The following is a 21,226-nucleotide window of genomic DNA, read 5'->3' as shown; positions in this document are numbered from 1 at the left end:
CTTTGTTGTATGTTGTAAGGTTAGTCTGAGGCATTTGTTCTCCAGAGAAAGTTCATTTGCTTCTACATGTAAACTCTGAGTTGGTGAAGTTCTAAAGGCGCCTAGTGCCAGTCGTATGCCTCGATGATGCACTGTATCCAAGAGTCGGATATACGATTTCCAGGCTGATCCATGCACTATGAATCCCTAATCCAGGCGTGATCGAATTAGCGTTCTGTAGAGATTTAAAAGAACTGAACTTCCTGCACCCCAATTTGATTTACCTAAAACCTTTAAAATGTTCATGCCTTTAAGACATTTATCTTTTAAAATCTTCATGTGAGGGATAAAACTCAGTTATAAAATGTCAAGAGTTATTCCGAGCAGTTTGGTTTCCTTAACCACTCTGATGTGTTCACCATCCATGAACATCTCAGGATCAAGACTGAGAGCGCAGCTGGCAAAAATGCATACAAACAGTTTTGGACAATACAACATATTTGGACATACAAACAATTTAAAAGCATTTGATACTGACCAGGACTGCATTCTGGTAACTGTCAGCTGGATTTTCTGTTCAGTATTATTCATGGTTTTGCCTCTGGAGCAAATGGCAATGTCATCCACATAAAGACTGCAACGGATATCCGGCCCGATGGCTTTTGCAATTATAATCATGTGTGAAGATGAGGTGAAGGCACCCATTATAAATCACTACTATTAAAAAAATGTAAAAGTCATCCTTTACCTGCTTGACCTCTGCCTGTAGGTGGCGTAACTGCACACACTGCTCCAGGTGGCGGCGGTGCTGCTCTGCAGCCACATCCAGCTCCTGCTGTTTCTCATGCAGGAATTCCAGAAGATCCTGAACACGTGTAGCCATGTCCACATCCCTATCACACAGCAACTCCACACCTACACACACACAGGCTGTTTCAGAGCAAGAAGGAAATGTAAGAAGTCAGCAAAGATAAGGCTCAGACACCGACTCTGTGTTAGATCAGATACTGAAGGGGTGACAAGGGCGATTTGATTATCGCACCAAAAAGGGCAGTCAGACAGCAGAGAATTTGTGAATATGGCCACGTCTGCATGTGGTCATTTGATGTAGGAGGTAAAATCAATGATGCCAGTGACTGAGATTAACATTAGAAACCTACACTCTCTTATCTCTCAGATATATATATATATATATATATATATATATATATATAGAGAGAGAGAGAGAGAGAGAGAGAGAGAGAGAGAGAGAGAGAGTGAGTGAGTGAGAGAGAATGAGTGTGAGAGAGAGTGAGTGTGAGAGAGAGAGAGAGTGAGTGTGAGAGAGAGAGTGAGTGAGTGTGAGAGAGAGAGAGTGAGTGAGTGTGAGAGAGAGTGAGTGAGTGAGAGAGTGAGTGTGAGAGAGAGAGAGAGAGTGAGTGTGAGAGAGAGAGTGAGTGTGAGAGAGAGAGAGAGAGAGTGAGTGTGAGAGAGAGAGAGTGAGTGTGAGAGAGAGTGAGTGTGAGAGAGAGAGAGAGAGTGAGTGTGAGAGAGAGAGTGAGTGAGTGAGAGAGTGAGTGTGAGAGAGAGTGAGTGAGTGTGAGAGAGAGAGAGAGTGTGAGAGAGAGAGAGAGAGTGAGTGAGTGAGTGAGTGAGTGAGAGTGAGTGAGTGTGAGAGAGAGAGAGAGTGAGTGAGTGAGAGTGAGTGAGAGTGAGAGAGTGTGAGAGAGAGAGAGAGTGAGTGAGTGAGTGAGTGAGAGTGAGTGAGAGTGAGAGAGTGAGTGTGAGAGAGAGAGAGAGTGAGTGAGTGAGAGGGTGAGAGAGAGAGGGTGAGTGAGTGAGAGGGTGAGTGAGTGAGAGGGTGAGTGAGTGAGTGAGTGAGTGAGTGAGAGGGTGAGTGAGTGAGTGAGTGAGTGAGTGAGAGAGAGAGAGTGAGTGAGTGAGAGAGTGAGTGTGAGAGAGAGAGAGTGAGTGAGTGTGAGAGTGAGAGGGTGAGTGAGTGAGTGAGTGAGTGAGTGTGAGAGAGAGAGAGTGAGTGAGTGAGTGAGAGGGTGAGAGAGAGAGGGTGAGTGAGTGAGAGGGTGAGTGAGTGAGAGGGTGAGTGAGTGAGAGGGTGAGTGAGTGAGTGAGTGAGTGAGTGAGAGAGAGAGAGTGAGTGAGTGAGAGAGTGAGTGTGAGAGAGAGAGAGTGAGTGAGTGTGAGAGTGAGAGAGAGAGAGTGAGTGAGAGTGGGTGAGTGAGTGAGAGAGTGAGTGAGAGAGTGTGAGAGAGAGAGAGTGAGTGTGAGAGAGAGTGAGTGTGAGAGAGAGTGGGTGAGTGTGAGAGAGAGAGAGTGAGTGAGTGTGAGAGAGAGAGAGAGTGAGTGAGTGTGTGTGTGTGTGTGTGTACGTGTGTGTGTGTGTGTGAGAGAGAGAGAGAGAGAGAGAGAGAGAGAGAGAGAGAGTGTGTGTGTGTGTGTGTGTGTGTGTGTGTGTGTGTGTGAGAAAGCGAGTGTGCAAGTGTGCAGTCAGCACTGCATCTCTCAGGGCAGAATGGAAGCAGTGCCGGAGGTTCGGATCAGTAAGCACTAAAGCTAGAGCTGCATGTGTAACCTCATGTGTCGTGACGTTGTGTATGCTTGAACAGAATAACAAATCTCTCCTGAAATTTTTTGTAAAAAATGCACTTGAGGCCCCGAGTTTTCGACGGTCTCCAGACTAAGAAAGGCTCCTCCTTATTAGGTTAGGAGTTCGAACCCCGCCTCCGCCGTGTGCGCGGAGTTCGCATGTTCCTCAAATGCAGAAACTCGTCAGATCCATCGCACGGCAATACTGCAAACGAGCGTTTTTCTAAGGATGAAGTAAACCGAGCAGAGGCAGCAATATTGAGCATGTACACCGGTTTAATCCGTATGGTGACTTCTCATGAACACTGAAAGTGGGAGTGAGAAAGAACAGACCAGCTGAAACGTGTAGTTTAGCTTAGATGTCCAGGTGAATATGGACTAATATCTGGGTGTGTTAGAAGGGTGTGTGTGTGTGTGTGTGTGTGTGTGTGTGTATAATGAAAAGAGTGAGACTCACCAGACGCCTGAACTTCGTTGACGTACTGCAGCAGCTCCTGACCCTGATGGATGACGTCGAACGTGAGGTTGTTCATGGTGAGCGCTTTGTCTGCGTGGTGCTGCAGCCTCTGCTCCGCCAGCGTCAGGTCCTCCGTGTCAAAGTCGCTCATCTGCTGTGACAGCTCCTCGTTCCAGGAGTCCAGATCCGAGATGATCTGTGCAGAACAGGAAAGGTTAATGTGCACATGGCCACCATAGGTTTCCTCCGGATAAACATGCACACTTATTCTGTTGGGCAAAGACAGGGCTTTTTACACTACCGGTCAAAAGTTTGGGGACACTCGACTGAAACGTTTCTCAAGATCTTAAATATATCACTGTGTAAACATATTCATTTCTTTAAAAAAAATATCGTTTTAAACTGACGACTCGGAGTGAAATATTCCGAAAAGCAGCCGATGAGTGTCCAGCGTCGGAGTGAACTCCTTCACTCCTGTTTATAAAGCATTTCAGGACGATTCCTCGAGAAATCGGTTGAGAAAATGCCAACACCACATTTCTGGAAATTCTAGGCAAAAAGCGTGTCTACTTTGAAGACGCTAAAATACGAAATCATTTTGATTTATTTTGAATTTTTAAAAATCACACCATAATTCCCATCGTACCATTTGTGTTACTCCAGAGTTTTGATGACTTTACTGTTATTCTAAAATGTGGGAAAAAAATAAAGATAAAGAATGAGTGTGTCTAAACTTTTGACCGGTAGTGTATATTCAACTTGTGGTTTACTTGAGCAACAACAGAAACGTGTTATAATGTAAGAGCACACAGACCTCTACTCCGGGGTAGAATGTAATAAAATAATGAGGTGTCTGGGGGCAGCAGCAGTTACTATTGCACCACATAGCTCTGTTTCCGGGAAGCCTGATCATGTTAATGCAGTTGTGAAAAGTGAAAAAAAAAAAAAAAACCACACTGACTGATTTCACTTGCAACATATACGTGATTCTTGCGTCTTACGCCAAGTTTCTGCAAACTTCGACATTTATTTATTTCTTTAAAAAGCGTGGCCTCTCTTCTTTCCATGCACGCCTGCAACACCATGAAATCACACACCGCAGACAGAGGTTTGGAAGATGTCCGCGACAAGAGCGGGGACAAAGTAGCAATACTTAAAACACCGGTAGTTGTGCTCAATAAAGTAAAAGTACGGTATAAATGCAGCATGTAAACATACGCTCACTAAGTGAAACAGCCCTCATCCTAAAATTCTCCTCTCTGTAGCATGTGCTGGCGCTGACCTCGTCCTGACCCTCACACACTGCAGGCACAGTAGGAACAATCACTGTTGGCTACAGCTCGTTTTTAGCTTGTGAAAGCTGCAGCTCATTAATTGCTGTTTAATTGGAGATGAGACAGCAGGGAGCGCTCAACTACAGCTGCTGGGCTTCATTTCAACTAGCGCAAACACACACGGTTTTAGTTCAAAACACACACACGCACAAAGAAGTTCCCGGTTCCGGATTTGTTTTCCCTTTGCTTTTTTGGATGGGGATTTTTGAACGGTGAGGTTAATGTGAGTGCAGCAGGAAGCTGGTTTGGTCGGTGGTCAAGTCGGTTTCTCCAGAGGAGGCAGACGTATCACGGAGAGACGGTGTTGCAGACTGGGGGTGTGTGGTGACCATCAGGCAGCAGAAATCCAGTGACTGGCACAAAATGCTTGTACCGGCATGCTTACAGATTCCACTGTAGCGCTGCGCTGTGATTGTGGTCTAGAAATCGGTGTCCTATTTACTTGAACTGGGAAAGAGACATGGGCAAAACAGGAAATTTCTGTTGACAAGGGTGGAAATAACGTTGGGAGGAGGAGGTCAGATCACCGTGGTTATTACCAGTGTTCATAGTGGCAGTGTGGATCTCATTCCTAACTGCCTGCTACATCCGATCTTCCTACATCCAATACGTTCTGGTTGGTGTCTGCAGTTCCAATGTAAATATATTTGTATTTTTGATTTTCTGCATTTATTTTAGTGTTTGAATATGAGAAATAAGGCTTTACAGAAATAAAATATCTTATTATTCTATGCACAAAAACACACCCATATATAATTGTATGAGCATTAACTCAATGTAACTGAAAACACACACACACCAGAGCTCGCACACACACAGAACGCAGGTGGCGTAGCATGACTCACATCAATGGCGTCACGCTCAAAGATCCGGAGCTGGAGGAAGAGCTCCAGTTTGATCTTCCTCTCCTGGAAGAGCTCCTCCATCTGAGCCTGAGCCTCATCCAGCTGCTGCAGCACACTCTCAATGTGGTTTATGGAGCTGTTGTGTGGGGCCTTATTGCTCGAAATAGCTGAATCTCTGTGGGAAGTAAACACAGGGGAGTTTTCAGATGTCATTTCACAATACAGAGATCAGACGGTTTGGACCACACGACCTGTTTGTTGTGCTTATTGAGTCGCCGTAACGGGTCACTCATTTCACTCCGATTCAAAGTCACGTTAATTATTAAATCTATGTCGGGAACCAGAAAGCATTTCTGCAGAAAATTAAATCAAACATTAAGGTTTATGATAACATTATAATATAATCATTTCAGCATCCTCAGACACACACAGTGCTGGTACTGTTCATTTTCATTCTTCTACAGCTGCATACAAGTATAACCTTAGTATACACTAAATTCAAGTAATTCACAGAGTCTAATGCACAGTAAGAGTGCTTCCCTGTGTGACGTTTTGTGCAACATGTAATAGATCTAACTCCTACAGTAAAGTCTAACCGTGGGAAAATTGAGAACCCATACTTATGGTTTACTGGGTTTGTTTTCCAAGCTTAACAACAAGAGCGGTTAAACTGGTATTGTGGGAAAATGACACAGACATGAGACAATAAATAAATAAAATAATAAATCACAGAGCTATAGTATGAAGCTATTTATACCCACACGAGCACAAAATTGACTTTGCTGAAAATGACCGCACAAAACCAAAGTATGGTTAATTAGCAGCCAGTGTCTTCAAACATTACTAATCCCAACTTCCAGCTCATTTATATTATGCACTATATGATTTGTTTCCACGAAAGTACATTATTGCTGCTTTCACTAAAACCACTTCATTATGTACAACACTGCTACAATAATCCCGGCTTCAATTTCAGAATGAAAATAAGATGCAATAGACCAGAATAATAATTTCCTGAAATATATACAAGGATATAAAAAGTCTACACACCCCGGTTAAAATTGCAGGTTGTAATGTAAAAATAAATAAATAATATGAAACCAAGATAAATCGTGTCAGATTAGTCCGCTTCCTCGCAGAAATGCTCCAGATATTTCAAACTGTTAGGGGATCTCCTGTGCGCTGTTTCCACAGGTATTTCAATAGGATTTAGATCGATTCCTGATTCCTTTGTTGACTTGTATTTGTGTTTTAGGTACTTATTATGCGGAAAGGTGAAACTTTTCTTCATCTTCAGCTGTCTAATAGAGGCATGGAGGTGTTGTGCCAAAACTGATTTGGAGCAATCCATGATTCCCTGTATCTTGACTAGAGCCCCAAGTTTCAGGTGAAGAGAAGCAGCCGCATAGCATGATGCTGCCACCACCATGCTTCACCATGGGTACTGTGCTCTTCGGGTGATAAGCTATATTGTTTTTGCTCCAGACATATATTTTAGAATTATGCCTGGAAATTACTACTCTGGTCTTAACAGACCATAACACAGTTTGCCATGGGAGGAATAAGAGAGATCGGTGGCACATGCAGGAAGTGACCAGTACTTGCCCGACATTCCTGCAGTTCCTTCAATGTTGCACACAACAATGCAACCAGTTTATTGAGAGTTTTTTTCTGTTTGTTTTTCCCCCTAAAGCATTACTAATTGTTTTCATCTATGTTTCATTGTTTATAACTTAAAAACGTGCTAGTTAAACAGGATTGTGTAGACTTTTTATATCCACTGTATCGGTCATAACTTAATCACCAAGGTCAAATTTAATTAACGCATACAGTGGAATAATATAAAATCACTAAGATAATTATAAAGGACAGAGTATTAATAATAGTAATCTTTCACTGCAGGCCTCAGACAGACCATTTCTATGATTATGCAGGTTAAACAGTCAAATCAAATCCACTGACATTGAACTTTCTGTGAAAAACAGTCACTCCAGGTTACTGGGTTTAAAAAACCAGGCATAGAAAATACAGAGGATTTCTTACTAGCATAGAATGCAATGTTAACTGCTTGGCCTTCATGAAAGAATCATTTACATCCTCATTATAAAGGACCACACCGAATCAATGGCCTTGTTGATTTGATGTATGTTTTGAATTTGGAAGGCAAATACTAAATATACAGCCCCAAGCCAGTGTGTGCGTGACCGTGTGGCGCGTACGCCAGCATGCGAGACAGTGAGCCGCGAGGCTTTTTTGTTTGTACCACTGTGCATGGGTGGTTGAAGTACTCCTCTACATAATTAGCTGACAATTATTAAAGCTATGGTTATGCAACCAGGACTGTATAACAAAGTGCCAGGCGTATAAGAGTGAGTGGGGTGGAAGAGGGTGGAAGTGAGTTTCTGAGAGAGGATGACATCACCGGTGACTCTCTGATTAGAGAACTCGCAGCCACGTCGCTCTATCCATGTTCACCTCTGATTCTCTTACCACCTCTTAATCTCTCAGGCACTACGTGATCTGTATTCACTCTCCTCCCACACTGTACACAGTCCACATACGTGGTACCTCACCCTCTCTTTATATTGTGCGTATTCAAGGTACAGTGAATAATTTCGGGAGATTCTTAAAAGCAAAATTCAAACGCAAACGATGCCACAGCAAGAGACTGGCCGTGCTCTTTGGGTGGGAGTGATGGCATACTCTCACAATCACACTAATCAATCGTGAGCATCCAAGAGCTCATGTATTAGGAAGAGGGCAGATAGTGCTTTCCTCTGGGGCTGTTATGCTGCCCTGTGCCACATCATGAGCAGCAGTTTGAAATGATGCATGTGGCTGACTTCACACGTCTCGGAAGAAGCACACTTTAGCCTACACCTTCCCCAAGTTTTTTTTTTAGTTGACGTATGAAACGAGTGCTGGCTGGTGAGTGGGAACTGGTAGATGAGCAAAGTAGCGAAAGAAAAAAAATCAAACAGTTACAACCTTTCCCATCAGTGCTTTCAAAACATGTTCACATATACGGCCTAGATATGTGCTAGAATGTCCGAGTGCTACTGCAGGCTATTTTCTGGGCTGACAGGCAAGCAGAGATACCTTCTTGTCGTGATTAGTTGCAGGTTTGTGATCAATCAGTTTTTCTACAGCACCTGAGAACTCTTATTAGAAATCAGACAGAAAGATTTCTGATTTAAAAACGGCTTCTGCGCCTTAAATCTCTGAACAACGACAAACTTGCAGGTGTTTACACAATCTCCGTTGCTAATGAAGGAGCTACAATGGTTGCATCACTAACATCTTTATGACAGGTCTTTATGACAGATCTGTATCATCTTTATGACAGGACCACTTTTACATATACCTTAGTGTCAAAACTCAACCCACACAAAGGGCATAATCTGACTTGACAGGTCAAGCAGTCACACGGCATCACATGTTAAACCGTATTAAATTTTAAAGCCCCAATTGCTGACATTTCATATGCAGTAATGTGCACCATGCATCACTTTTTCTCTCTCTACATATAATACGACAAATAATACAGAGGGCAAACGGAGAATTTGCGCCTCCCTTTCCAAGTTTACTTTAGCGCTTCTTACATTAAACTACATAAAATCTGCACAAATTTCACAGGCATACTTGACATACACAATGGCTCATTAACTCCTCAATGATGACGTACATTTCGCTTTTATCATATAATCGGAATCATGTTAGAATTTGGCCGTAGTGCTGTACTGGGTGTGTGATGTTTGTGAGGCTGTGAGTGACATGGATCAAGCTCTGCAGGAGTAGTGTGAGCCAGCTGACAGAGAAGCACAGCTACTCTGCCTGCCTGAGGTGCTGAGAGGTGCTGAGAGACTGAGAGACTCCAGCACCTATAACAAGATTTTCTTTCTATCTTTCTCGCTCTCACACACACATATTCTCTCTTGCTGTGAGCTTACATAAGCAGGCAGACCTGCTAAAACTCAGACCTCATGTTTCTCTACTGCAGCACGCTGCATATACAGTAGATTATGACATTGACGAGTGGATTCTGCAAGCAGTGAAGCAAAACAGGCAAAAAGACGTCCAAAATCCAACAAATCATACTGCGGTGCTGAGTGAAACTGGGCTGATCAAGATTTGAATTCTTTAACCTCTAACTAAATCACTTTTTTTTTTTTAAACTAACAGTTACATTTTCCTCCATCCTGCTGTTACTGGGACAGACTTCTAATGCATCACTGCTACTAAGCTTTTCAGCTTTAATTACATTATACTGTAGAGGCTACAGTCTACAGCAGTGATTTGCACTGGTTTCTTCCATCCGAGGCTGTTGCAGACCTGAGCACCGTGAAGAGGAATTGTGTGTAAAAACAGAACACACATTTACAATATTTTCCCTTAACAAATCGCATGTGTAAAGATCCCTTGGAGAATCTGTGAAACGTGCACACTCGGCCAATATTTTCCCACTGCTGATCTGCTGCTACTCAAACGGTTTAAACCGGTCTGCCCGATTCATCGGTCTTTCATTCAACCCGTCTTCCAGATTCATACATCAATTGTCTGAATTACTTTTTTAATTGGGCGAGACTGCTCTTTTGCAATTTCTTTGAGTGATAACATGTACTAGTGTACTAGGATGTTAAAATGCGGCGCTCCTGGTCACCCTTTCATCGGGATTGGAAGTTTGATAACTGACGATGATACAGCCATCCGTAGCCAGGGGTCTAGAGAGCAAACTGGTCTCTCTGGACCACTCTGAATAGGACAAATGCCATTCTCTGTCCCTTGTCAATCAGATTGATACTAGCCAATCATGGGGTTACGACATTGGACTTCTGATCGGAAGGTCAAAAACACCAGGCTGCTGGTCCCTTGAGCAACACCCTTAACCCTCAACTGCTCAGTCGTATAAATGAGATAAACGTAAGGCGCTCCGGATAAGGCAGTCTGCCGAATGCCTTAAATGTAAAAACCCACATCGCTCATATGCAAAATACAGGTCTGCTGTTCTGTCATGTGTTGCCATCATGCACTGTCCTGGTCCTTTACTGTATATTCTCTCACCCCGTCATGTATATGCTACTGCATGGCGTGCTGCAACCTGGTCCTAAAGAAATGACATTTTGTTCCAAAGTACACAAATTACAGGGAGGAATGACAATAAAACCCACTCGACTGTTCAACGGCATTAACCAGGCTCGAGCTGATTTCCAATGAAACAGGCGCTGCAAACAGTGTCCATCTAACGCAATCGCTATTAAATCGGGTGACTGAAGTGCCAGAAAAACTGTCTATGGCTTAAACGGTTTTTCGCAAGCAGACGGCAAAATTGCTCCGTCTTTCGCTTTCCGCTCTCAATCTGGTAAGGTCAGAATTCCCTCTCAGCACAGCTTTTCACAAAGCAGGTAAAAACTGCTCGAGTCTCTCATGTGGTAACCATGGTAACAGCAATGCTAAGCACAGCTAGGACTTGGCCATATTTTAATCCCACAGACTATTATCGAAAAATTCAGCATAATGTAAACATGTATAAAATGATTTGGATGGATGAGTGCACAAAAAGAATAATTAACACTGTTAATGTGTAGAATGCTAATAAACCAACATCTCGACTTGATTCAGCTGAAGATGAATGATGTAGGTCAGGTTTGAACTTGAAGCTGTTTGAGAGAACAGGTTTTGAAGAGAGAGTGTGTACCTGATCTGCTGAATGAGATCCTCGCCCTCTTTGATGACGTTGACTGTAACCTGCAGTGTGGTTTGCTGCTGTTGGCCAAAGCGTTTGATGAGATCCTGCACCGCCTCCACCGACTCAGCATACACATCATCCAGAAGCTCCTTCTGTAGCTCTTCTAGCCACGTCCATAGCTACAGCGCACACACACACACACCACATGCCTCAAAGCTGCTTCAGCAAGACATTTAACCCTGCACTATTCCAGAAGCACTTTAAAGCTGCTAAATCCCACTGCGTTGGAGAACAATGTGCAGCAACAAAAAAAAGTAAAGTGAAAAGCACTGAAGCACCTCTTTCACGTGGGTGTGGAAGGCGACGGACATGTCGAGGAGGACCTTACGTTGCTCTACCCGCCTCACAAAGTCCTGGATGCGGTCCTCCAGCTGGTGGGCGGCCTGGTAGATCTCCTCCGGGTCACACTCGCCCGTCTGAGCCAACTGCTCCGCCGCCTCCAGAAGCTTATCTGCGTTGGTGTATGTGTTCTGAGCCATGCACATACACATCATACATACAGTCAAGGCCTCAGCACAGAAACATACACTACATACAATCACACAAACACTACAATACTGAACACACATGCCATTTAGTATTTACTGCCACTGATGAAGGTTTCCTCAAGCAACACTTTCAGCCTAATGTCTATCTGGTCAATCTGCTATCTATCTATCCATCCATCTATCTATCTGCTCAATCTGTTATCCATCTATCTATCTGCTCAATCTGCTATCCATCTATCTATCTGCTCAATCTGCTATCTCCGCTCAATCTGCTATCTACCTATATGATCAATCTGCTATCTATCTGTGATCTATCTATCTGCTATCTATCTATCTATCTGCTCAATCTGATCAATACGCTATTTATCTATCTATATCTATCTATGCAATATATCTACATGATTCATCTAAATATCCATCTATACATATCTATCTATCTCTCTCATATATATCAATATCTATCTACCTATACAATCAATTTATATGCACTGTCTATCAATCTATCTATCTATCTATCTGTTTATCTCACTCACTCTGCTCTATATATCTAACATCCGATCTATCTACTCTATTCACAATAGCAATCTGTTCCATACAATATATCTGTGATTTATCTGATCTGTCTGCCTGCTTGCTCACACTATCTATCTATCTATCTATCTATCTATCTATCTATCTATCCATCTATCTGTCCATTCTATCTGCTCTATACAGTCTATGTATCTGGATTATATTATAACTAATTGATCTATCTATAGCATTTGTGTCAGTATCATACACAATAAACGGCATGTCCTTGCATGTGTTTTAATAAAAAGAATAAATTTCCATTAAAATAAAAAAACAAAACAAACAATTTTACACAAAACTCACTAATAAAGGAAGCAGCTATTAAATGCTCATGTAATCGATCAGGCAAAGGTATTCCTAAAATCTAGACCTGCACAATTCTTCATTTGCGTTACCAACATTGCTGTGTGGGTCTGGTTCCACAGAGAAAGCAGAAAACTTTTGAAGAAGCATAAGGAATATGTATTACTGTACTGTGTTGTGTAGAGTTGGAAAGCTGAACACAACTCCATTAGAACCGATTTAAAGCCTTAGATTTCCTCACCCCGAGACCTTCATTGTGTAGCTTCAAGCTTAAGTCATTTGAATTTTTATTGGTGGAATCTGATGACTGCCCTTAGACTTCCATTATAAGTGAGTTAACAGCAAACAGGGTTCACGCTATTAACACAGGCAGCTTGTGCTGAAATTTGTGTGGTGGAATCAGACATAACCTGCAGATACAGTGTACAGAGAGCAGATACTTACTGATTTAAACAAGAAGAAAACAAGCGAGTAAAACAGATGCTACAAAAGGAGAAAGTAGGAGAAATGGAAGAAAGCAAGCGAGAGGAACAGGCAGCGAAAGAGGGAGGTGCACACCTGTGCCACTTCTTCAAAGTCCTCATGGCGTTTCTGCAGTGCTCTGGCGCGATGGAGAGACTTCCCCACTCCTGTGTGCTTACTGAGGAACGCCTCACCGTGGTTCTCAATCCAGTCCAGCACCTGCACGTGGGCATGCACGCACACACACACACACACACACACACACACACACACACACACACACACACACACACTAGAAATTAAGACATGAAGCTTTTTACCTTTTACTCATGTAAGACAGATGTGAGAAAAGTCCTGTCAAACAACTCGAGCTAATAATGATGCAGCACAGAAAAGCTAACAAATGCAGCTGTGCCCTGAAAAGGTGATGTGTTCCCTCTCTGTTCCTCTGTCTCGCTGTCACTCTTCTAGCGAACTGCACCTGAATGCTGCAGAGAACTCTGGTTTCCATAGCAACAGTATCCCACTCTGTAAAGTGCTGAGAGTGGTAGCGCATTCCTCCATAGGCGAGCACCCAAAGTCTCGCACACAACCGATCGACTCCAGCACACGTTCATGTATAAAGCCCGCAGCTACGAGGAGCGTGCAGGAGAGACACAGACTGAGACGGAACTAAAATAGAGAAAGTCGGGGGGAAAAAAAGGCAGCAGAGGAGGACATTCATACTGTCTAATTACGTATTTATTTCTGTGGCGTGTACATGAAAATAAATCTATGGTTCTTCTTGCCAAGATGCTGTGGTGGTGTTTTTTTGTCTTGATGAAAGACATGGCATGGGCAGTAATTACACATTTGGCTACAGCCTGCCCAAACAGACATGTGCTTTTTTTAAAGGCAGAGACTCTCGCTGGTCTGCAGGCAAACAGAGTGGAGAAGCTCGCAGAGGTTAAATAGTGTTCAGAGAGGGAGCGCCGAGACAGCAAATTAGCAAACATCATCCTGCAACCTGGAGGCTTCGCGTTTAATTATTCATTCAGATCCCTCTTCCCTTCCGCCTTTGTCCTTCCATCACTCCCATAATGCTCTTTAAATCCCCACTCAGACCACTCCCCTGTGTGAAGCTCTGAAACTGACAGGGGTCTGCATGTAGCCAGGCTAAATATTATATATGCATACACACACTATTATACATATATACATATACATACATACATATATATATATATATATATATATATATATATATATATATATATATATATATATATATATATATATATATATATATATATATATATACACACACACACACATATATATATATATATATATATATATATATATATATATATATATATATATATAAATATAAGGGCATGCTGTTAAATGGAAAATAATGGCTGCGTTCACATGCACATTGAATTTCATTTAAGGTCTATATTTGGGTTGCAGCCATATTTCAAATACGACGTACAGGCATCAGAATATTCCTGTATACATGGTTGTGCTTAAGTATGTCTGAGTTGCCATTCCTAAATACTTCGCCTACAGCTAAGCATCTGCTAGCACCCACAATTCCTTGTGGACTGAGCATGCGCATAGATCACCTTCAGTGGATTTTCTAAAAAAGGTGTTTACATGAACCGATTTTCCGATTAAAACAGGCATATTCCAGAGGTGGGAATCGGAATATTGTCTTAATCAGATTGCAGTGTGTACGCGACTCCATAATAATTAGAATAGTGCCAAAGTCTGATTAATTCCAGGATATTGATGTTTTATTCCTCCAACACCACAGCAATTTGCCAACGATAAAACTTGCTTGTTTACTTTATATCCCTTTAGTTACGTTTGATGGTGCGGAACATCCACCACACAAGTTAGCTCCCCACTTATAATCATACAGCTATAAATAGTCCTTTCCTCATCAACCTCGATTAAAAAGTGCTGACGCTGAATTCAACAGTATTGTGCTACAAATAGAAAAACACAGCATCTTCAGTAAAATCCTCCCCATGAAAGTGTTATTCAGTGAGCTCCAGCTGGTTCTAATTGAATCTCCTATCAGAGTGTATCTGTGTATGCTAGGTCAACAGCTGTTACCTAACATTAGCCTCATATGAGCACACACCTCGTGTAACTGACACTGTATTATTAAGCATGCGAGGCATATCAATTGTGTTTAAAAATAGATTCTAACCTGGAAAAAGTAACGTCACATTGCATGTTTGCAGCTTAAAGTCTAAAACTTAAAAAAAAAAAAAAAAAAAAAAAACCAATGGAGAGTGCAATATTAAGACAACAGAAAAAACAAAGACCTGCACCATATTCTCAGCTCGCTGTATTATACCTAATTGTAGTGTGTGCGCATTACCTGCTGGACATCTTGCTGAAACACACACAGCTGCAGACGCTGGTGAAGACGCACTTTGCGATGTTGCCAGATGTTTTCCAGCTGTCTCTGGTGGTGCAGCACCTCATGAATGACGTCCAGGACGTGGTGCACGGCTTTCGAGTAGTTAGCGGAGGCGGTCAGCGAATCAGCGCTGCCAGGGGTCAGGGGTCGCTGGAGTTTGTCCAATAAAGCTTTGCCATCTTGACTCACCTGTGTGAGGCAAAGAGAAAAACGAGCAAGTTAATGAAAAAGGTTTACTGCACTGGGCACGCTTCTTCATTATCCCAGCTTTCCTTCCTGGTATAATTAGCTCAAATTGTGGCTAATTCAGAGCCATTTATCGATGTGCACAAATACTGTCCCTCTATTCTCTTTTAACACACACACGCAGTACTGTACCTCAGAATAAGCAGTGGTGATGTGTTCATATAAGCCCTGGTGATGATGGATTGCATCTTCTAGGTCCTGGAGTTCAGAGGGCAAATCCACCTCTCCACACGCCTTACACCACGAGTCCACATTACTCATGTACTGTAAGCAGAAGACACAAGGAAGAGATATGAAGAAGTCTTTCAATGCTGTTACACATCCTCTATAATAACATCGACTTCAGCCCGGACCTACCGATACTCCTATCAGTACATACACTTCATATGTCCGTCCATCCATTTTATTAACTATTAAAGAGAATGCATAGCATCCTTCGAAATGTAAAAAGTATTTACAGCACTAGAATACCAAAATGAGATTTTCTACACAAAGTCGCGCATTACAGGCATTCATCTGTACTTTCCCACACTTCCTGTCCCTATGAGACCAGTAAATGAAGAGAAAAGAAATGAGGGTAAAGTAGGCTAATAAAGGAGAAATACCGTGGCAAGAACAGGAGCTACACTGAAGCGTAATAAAAATTTCATCTGACGATGGAAAGCAAAGAAAGCAGAAAAAACCCCTCATGACCTCTGACCACTCTGCCTGAGGAAAGCTGAAGACCCTGTTTCCGAGGCTGAAACAGAATACATGCATGAGAAGGACTGAAATCAGGCTGTGTGTGTGCTGAGAGAGAATGCTAGATGGGACAAAGCTGACAGGAGAGAAACCTCTGGAAAAAGAGGGCAGATCTTGCTGCTGCATGAAAAAACACCAGACATGAGAGGAATATTCCACCAGCACAAAAAAACCCAAAAATAATAGGGTAACCTCTGCTCCTGCTAAAGTGCAGTCTTTTACATGCAGCATATATAGTCTTTCAGGAAAAAAATAGAAGTAAATGTATTCGACATCTATGATTGAACAACAGCGTTGAAATCTCAAATCTGATAGTGATGGGCCGCGTGACACACCCTGTCGCAGAGCATTTCCTATATGCCTGGGTATATTTTATTCTTTTCATATTTCTTTCTTTTTTCCCCATATGTATGAATGTACAGTTCAGCTTCTTTTTTTTTTCCTTTTATATCATACTGCTTTTGTACGATATAACTGTAAATATATATAAAATATAATACATATACTTATATGTAAGTAAATATAGCTTTAAAATTTTGCAGCAAATTATTCTGCTTAGCAAAGTACATTTCTTCCATCAGCCTGTCTTTGTAGCAAAGCACTATTACCCAAATATACATATTGTTTTCATTTAGTTATTAATTAATAAGGAGACACTGTACACAGCTCAGTTACAGCTCAGCATACCTGCAGTGGGTGAGGTAGAGACTGTGACAGACGAGAAATATGAGCACCGCATTTGAACACTGCCGTTCTGGAGATTTAGATTTTACTTTGTTTAGGGTGTTTTGTTAAAGTGCTCGTATTATGTTACAAGCAAAGCTTTTACTGCGCTTTTGACAAGAATTAACGTCAACCCCGTCAGCCACGCCTTTAATCTTAAACAACTTGTTGTTCTCTCTGCTATTCCTAGTGCTGGGAGAACAATGTTTGAATTGCTTGTGTGTGTGTGTGTGTGTGTGTGTGTGTGTGTGTGTGTGTGTGTGTGTGTGTGTGTGTGTGTGTGTGTGTATGTATGAAGTGTAACCCTGCCTTTTTAAAACAATCCAAGACCGTGAAATTCAGTATTCATTTTATACATTTCAAATTGCATATGTTATGTCCAACTGAATCTCTTCTCAATAGAATTCTAATAATGGCTTTATATTTCCACTGAACTCATTTGACTGACTTTTTATCTGACCTGCAGCCGAGTCCGGATATACCTGCACCACCGAATGCTGGGATCTGAACTCACAATGCTCCGATCAGTAGCTATATATCTTAAACCTTAAGCTACCACTGGCCAATCCCTAGAGACGTATTCACTAACCAGATACGCGTCTCATTAAACCCCATGCACAAATCGCGCTCGGAAAAACAGCAGCGTGCGTTTTCTCACCTGGTCACATTTCTGATGGAAAGTAGCGGACATTTCCAGCAGCGTGCTCCTCTCGTCCAGCGCGGCAGCGAAGGCTTTCCACTCCTGCTCGAGCTGACCTGAGATCTGTTTGATCTGCTGCGACGCGTAGTGGCCGGCCTCCAGCAGCCGGTTCCCCACGGACATAATGCGGTTAATGTTCACGTACACATTCTGAACAAGAACGAGGGAGGAGAACATTTGAAAAGAGTTAAGGGTGGAAACATGAAAGTATTTTAAACACACCGAGAGAGACCATCTATAAAAAAATTTATTGCTAGAGTAAATTCATATTCATTACACTTGCTTCGAATGGCCTTTACACCTGCACTATAGATTCAATTCAATATATGAAGACTAATACGAGAGTGCTGAAAGCTGGAAGGCATCCAACCGGAGTTTAATATGCTGGTCATTATTCAAGTGAGAGAGTTTAATCTGATTATTCTGCCATAGATCTATAACTCCTATCTCAGACAGGCGACAGTAAAAGCCGTAGTGCAGAGAACCTCCCAGTGCTTATATCTAGCCTGCTTCTGACAGCAAGGCTGTTAATGCTTTCGATCGTTCTAGAAGTTGTAGGGAGACATTTCACATTTTGCTCGAGCAAATCTACAATAAAACATCTGCAGAATCTGTGCAATCATGTCGGCCATCAAAATCACAACGATACAAGCACCGAATGCTGTGAAATTGTTTCGGTCACCACCGAATGCCACTTCCCGACCCTTTCCATTACAGCAGGAAATGATCTGTAAATCTACAGGAGCTCCTGAAAGCATGTGCCTGTATGGGTCAACCGTCTAGAAAGGCCTGCGGGACGCCGCTCTCACAGGAAGTACTCAGGTTGGTCATTGATTCTGCCATATTTTTGGACATGTGATGCGTCTCTGGTGCTCACCGCAGCATTACTCTCTCCCATTTGTCCCAGAGATAAGCTATAAAGTGTCAGACCATCTGTGGTGTTCAGGACAAACATTTATTCACGCTTAAAAGCATTTCTCCTAGAGATATACATTTGTAGTCAGAGGTACCAATTTTGCTATCAAGATGATCCTAGGAGGCACAAAAATGCCTAGCATAGTTGAGTGGATGACACAGCAATTTTAAACACAGCGGGGTATGCTGGTATAGGAAAATAACCCACAATGGGGTGGTGTGATACGTTACCACCCCGAAGTTATTTTCCTATAACACCACATCACGCTGTTTTTTTCCTCTTACACCACAATGATTTGCCAATGATAACTATTTTATTTATTTATTTATTCACGAACAACACGTCATGCTTTTTAACCATTTATAGTTACAATGAATATTGTGTGAGACAAGCTAGTTTCCCCTACTCTTATAAGCAAGCAAGAGTAAGAAAACTGTGAGGTTAAATTCTGCTGTGATGATGAACTGTAGAGACTTGTGAATTCACAGGTCAAAGTTCACGTAGATAAAGTCAGCATGAAGGAAAAAGTCAAAAGAAAGAAGAAGAAAAAAAACACTACTCTCCACAAATGTCCTTTCCTTTCAGTGAAGTGACTTTTCTATTATTTTTACTCTTTTTTTAAAGGGGTCAAAAATCATAAATGCTATGGCGAAACCACAAATATTGGCACCTCTGCTGTAGTACATGGGCAATTAACATACATGTACAGCTTGTTACTTTACACTAAATATACTTATTTTTTTGTACAACACTTTTGCGAATTCTTCAAACGTCTCGACGAACGTGTGAATAAAGTTCGAAATCCGTATAAACACTGCTTCAAAAGGAAGACGGCAAGCTCCTAAGACTTTAAGCTTTACGGCATTTCGAACAGCTCCTCCGAACTAAAGCGTTATAGTCGCTTTGAATCTGGAATAAACAGAGTGGATTTGAAACGTTTCTTGACACAACTCAGTGTGTGCCTCTAGGTATCTGTTCCATGCGAGTTTCAAGTAAACAGCTAAAAGAACTAGATGAAAACTGCTGGCCGTGGCGATCTCGCACGCGCTGCAGACGCAGGGGATGGAGAACTGGGATGAACAATGTTGAGTACTACTTTAAACATAACGTGGGGTGCGCTTTTAAAGAGCTGCTGGAAGAATCAGAGGCAGTCCTGGCTCGGTGCCAGCTCACAGGCAGCGCTTGCTCAACAGCATTTTAAGAGCTGGACCCTCTGTGAACTCACTGGGGGAGGCACAAAAAAACGACACAAGAAGTGTTACAGTAAGTGCTCCAAAGGGTCCCTCAGTAATCACCCATTCCTAACACGGCGAGCTCGTTCGAGTCTAAACCACTTACAAAACGGATACAAGTAGCAGACATTTGCAAAGGCCTGTATCATTTCTGGAGAAAGTCCACACTGTGATATTAACATTGACGAGCTTTTTATGATGGCTGCTAACAGCGGGCCTCATTTGTGAAGCTGGATACGAACATATTGATTCGTAAATCGTTTGGACGAGTGTTTCCAAAAGAAATTTGGCATACATGAAAAATTCAGGGAAAATGTTTGCATTACACTCGTGCTCCTGAGTGTGTGTAAATGTACTCATAGGAACACTAACTAATTAAAGTCATGCAATGTGTACGGATTACTGCACTTTTATATATACAGAATAGACTGTTGCGGTTAAACTGCACCCTCATCCAGACCAACCTACAGGAGTGCTTTGTAGTTAGTATCAAAAACATCCTCAGGCTAGTTCACTAGGGCAGGGACCAACAGTACCACTGAGAAAACCAGGCATTTTTATATCACTGGAATCAATTAAAGATTATTTCAAAAATGCTCATCATCATAAAAAAGAGCCGCAGTATAAACAGAGGGTGGGCCGGTCTGTCTGCCGCATAGTTAGCTTAGTGCTCATTTTCTTATTATTAACATTATATAGTATTAAATAGGTTTTATAGGTATAGTAGTGAATGAAAAGAACTTCCACATCAGCCTTCACCCTGGTTGATCACTTCGTGCTCACAGCTTCCCGTACACTTGAACTTCGTTGGAGTTTCGTGGGCGTCGCTACATGCTAACGAGCTGTGTCTGGGACGCACTTTGAACTTTAATACGGTTTTCTTGCTAATTTTTTGTTCGGTTAAGCTCACACAAACATTTACACACAACTTCACTAAAAGCCGGATAAATGAGGCCTACTGAGTTTTAAAATACGCATCAATAAAAGGTCTGTTTGGGCATGGAAAGAGGAAATTGGTGACCTCCAGAGGCTACTGGATAAAAGAAAAGAAACACAAAGCACGAGGGCAAATTAAACGGATACATGTTTAAAAGATGAAAACTTGCATTCATAGGTATACTAATGCATTTGCTGATCATTTGTTACTGTTTGTGAGAAAATCGTTGTTGGGTACAGACAGAAATTCCTGTCGGTGCTCAGCTGCTCACATCGTAGCATACGGTACTGTGCACATACATGCTGAACAGTAAAGACGCCTTCAAACATAATGAAATAAATACTATAAAGAGCAATAAACAGAAATAAATGAAACAAAGTCCATATTTGGTGTGACGACCCTTCGCTTTAAAAAAATAAATAAATAAACAAAAAAAATAATCATAAAAAATTATTTCGTTCACTCGGGTACAACGTGTGCAGTTTTATAAGGAAAATCACTGGTAAGTTTTATTGAGCATTTTGCAACACCAGACACGGTTCCTCTGC

General features: G+C 41.9%; 1 protein-coding gene across 4 annotated transcripts in view; it reads right to left on the bottom strand.

Moving 5' to 3' along the window:
* Nucleotides 1–21,226, bottom strand: part of trioa (trio Rho guanine nucleotide exchange factor a) — a 121,729-nt gene that overhangs the window by 28,948 nt on the left and 71,555 nt on the right. For all 4 annotated transcript variants that reach the window (XM_017454336.3, XM_017454338.3, XM_017454337.3 and 1 more), the window contains exons 8-16: nucleotides 17,552–17,743; nucleotides 15,562–15,693; nucleotides 15,142–15,372; nucleotides 12,864–12,986; nucleotides 11,223–11,414; nucleotides 10,894–11,063; nucleotides 5,199–5,373; nucleotides 3,020–3,215; nucleotides 728–894 (exon numbers count right to left, since the gene is read on the bottom strand). In XM_017454336.3, the coding sequence (XP_017309825.2) occupies nucleotides 728–894; nucleotides 3,020–3,215; nucleotides 5,199–5,373; nucleotides 10,894–11,063; nucleotides 11,223–11,414; nucleotides 12,864–12,986; nucleotides 15,142–15,372; nucleotides 15,562–15,693; nucleotides 17,552–17,743 (1,578 nt within the window). The remainder of the gene's footprint in view (nucleotides 1–727; nucleotides 895–3,019; nucleotides 3,216–5,198; nucleotides 5,374–10,893; nucleotides 11,064–11,222; nucleotides 11,415–12,863; nucleotides 12,987–15,141; nucleotides 15,373–15,561; nucleotides 15,694–17,551; nucleotides 17,744–21,226) is intronic.

This window comes from Ictalurus punctatus, chromosome 24, assembly GCF_001660625.3.
Source record: "Ictalurus punctatus breed USDA103 chromosome 24, Coco_2.0, whole genome shotgun sequence".
NCBI classification, from domain to species: domain Eukaryota; kingdom Metazoa; phylum Chordata; class Actinopteri; order Siluriformes; family Ictaluridae; genus Ictalurus; species Ictalurus punctatus.
This window is presented reverse-complemented; position numbering and strand designations above follow the sequence as displayed.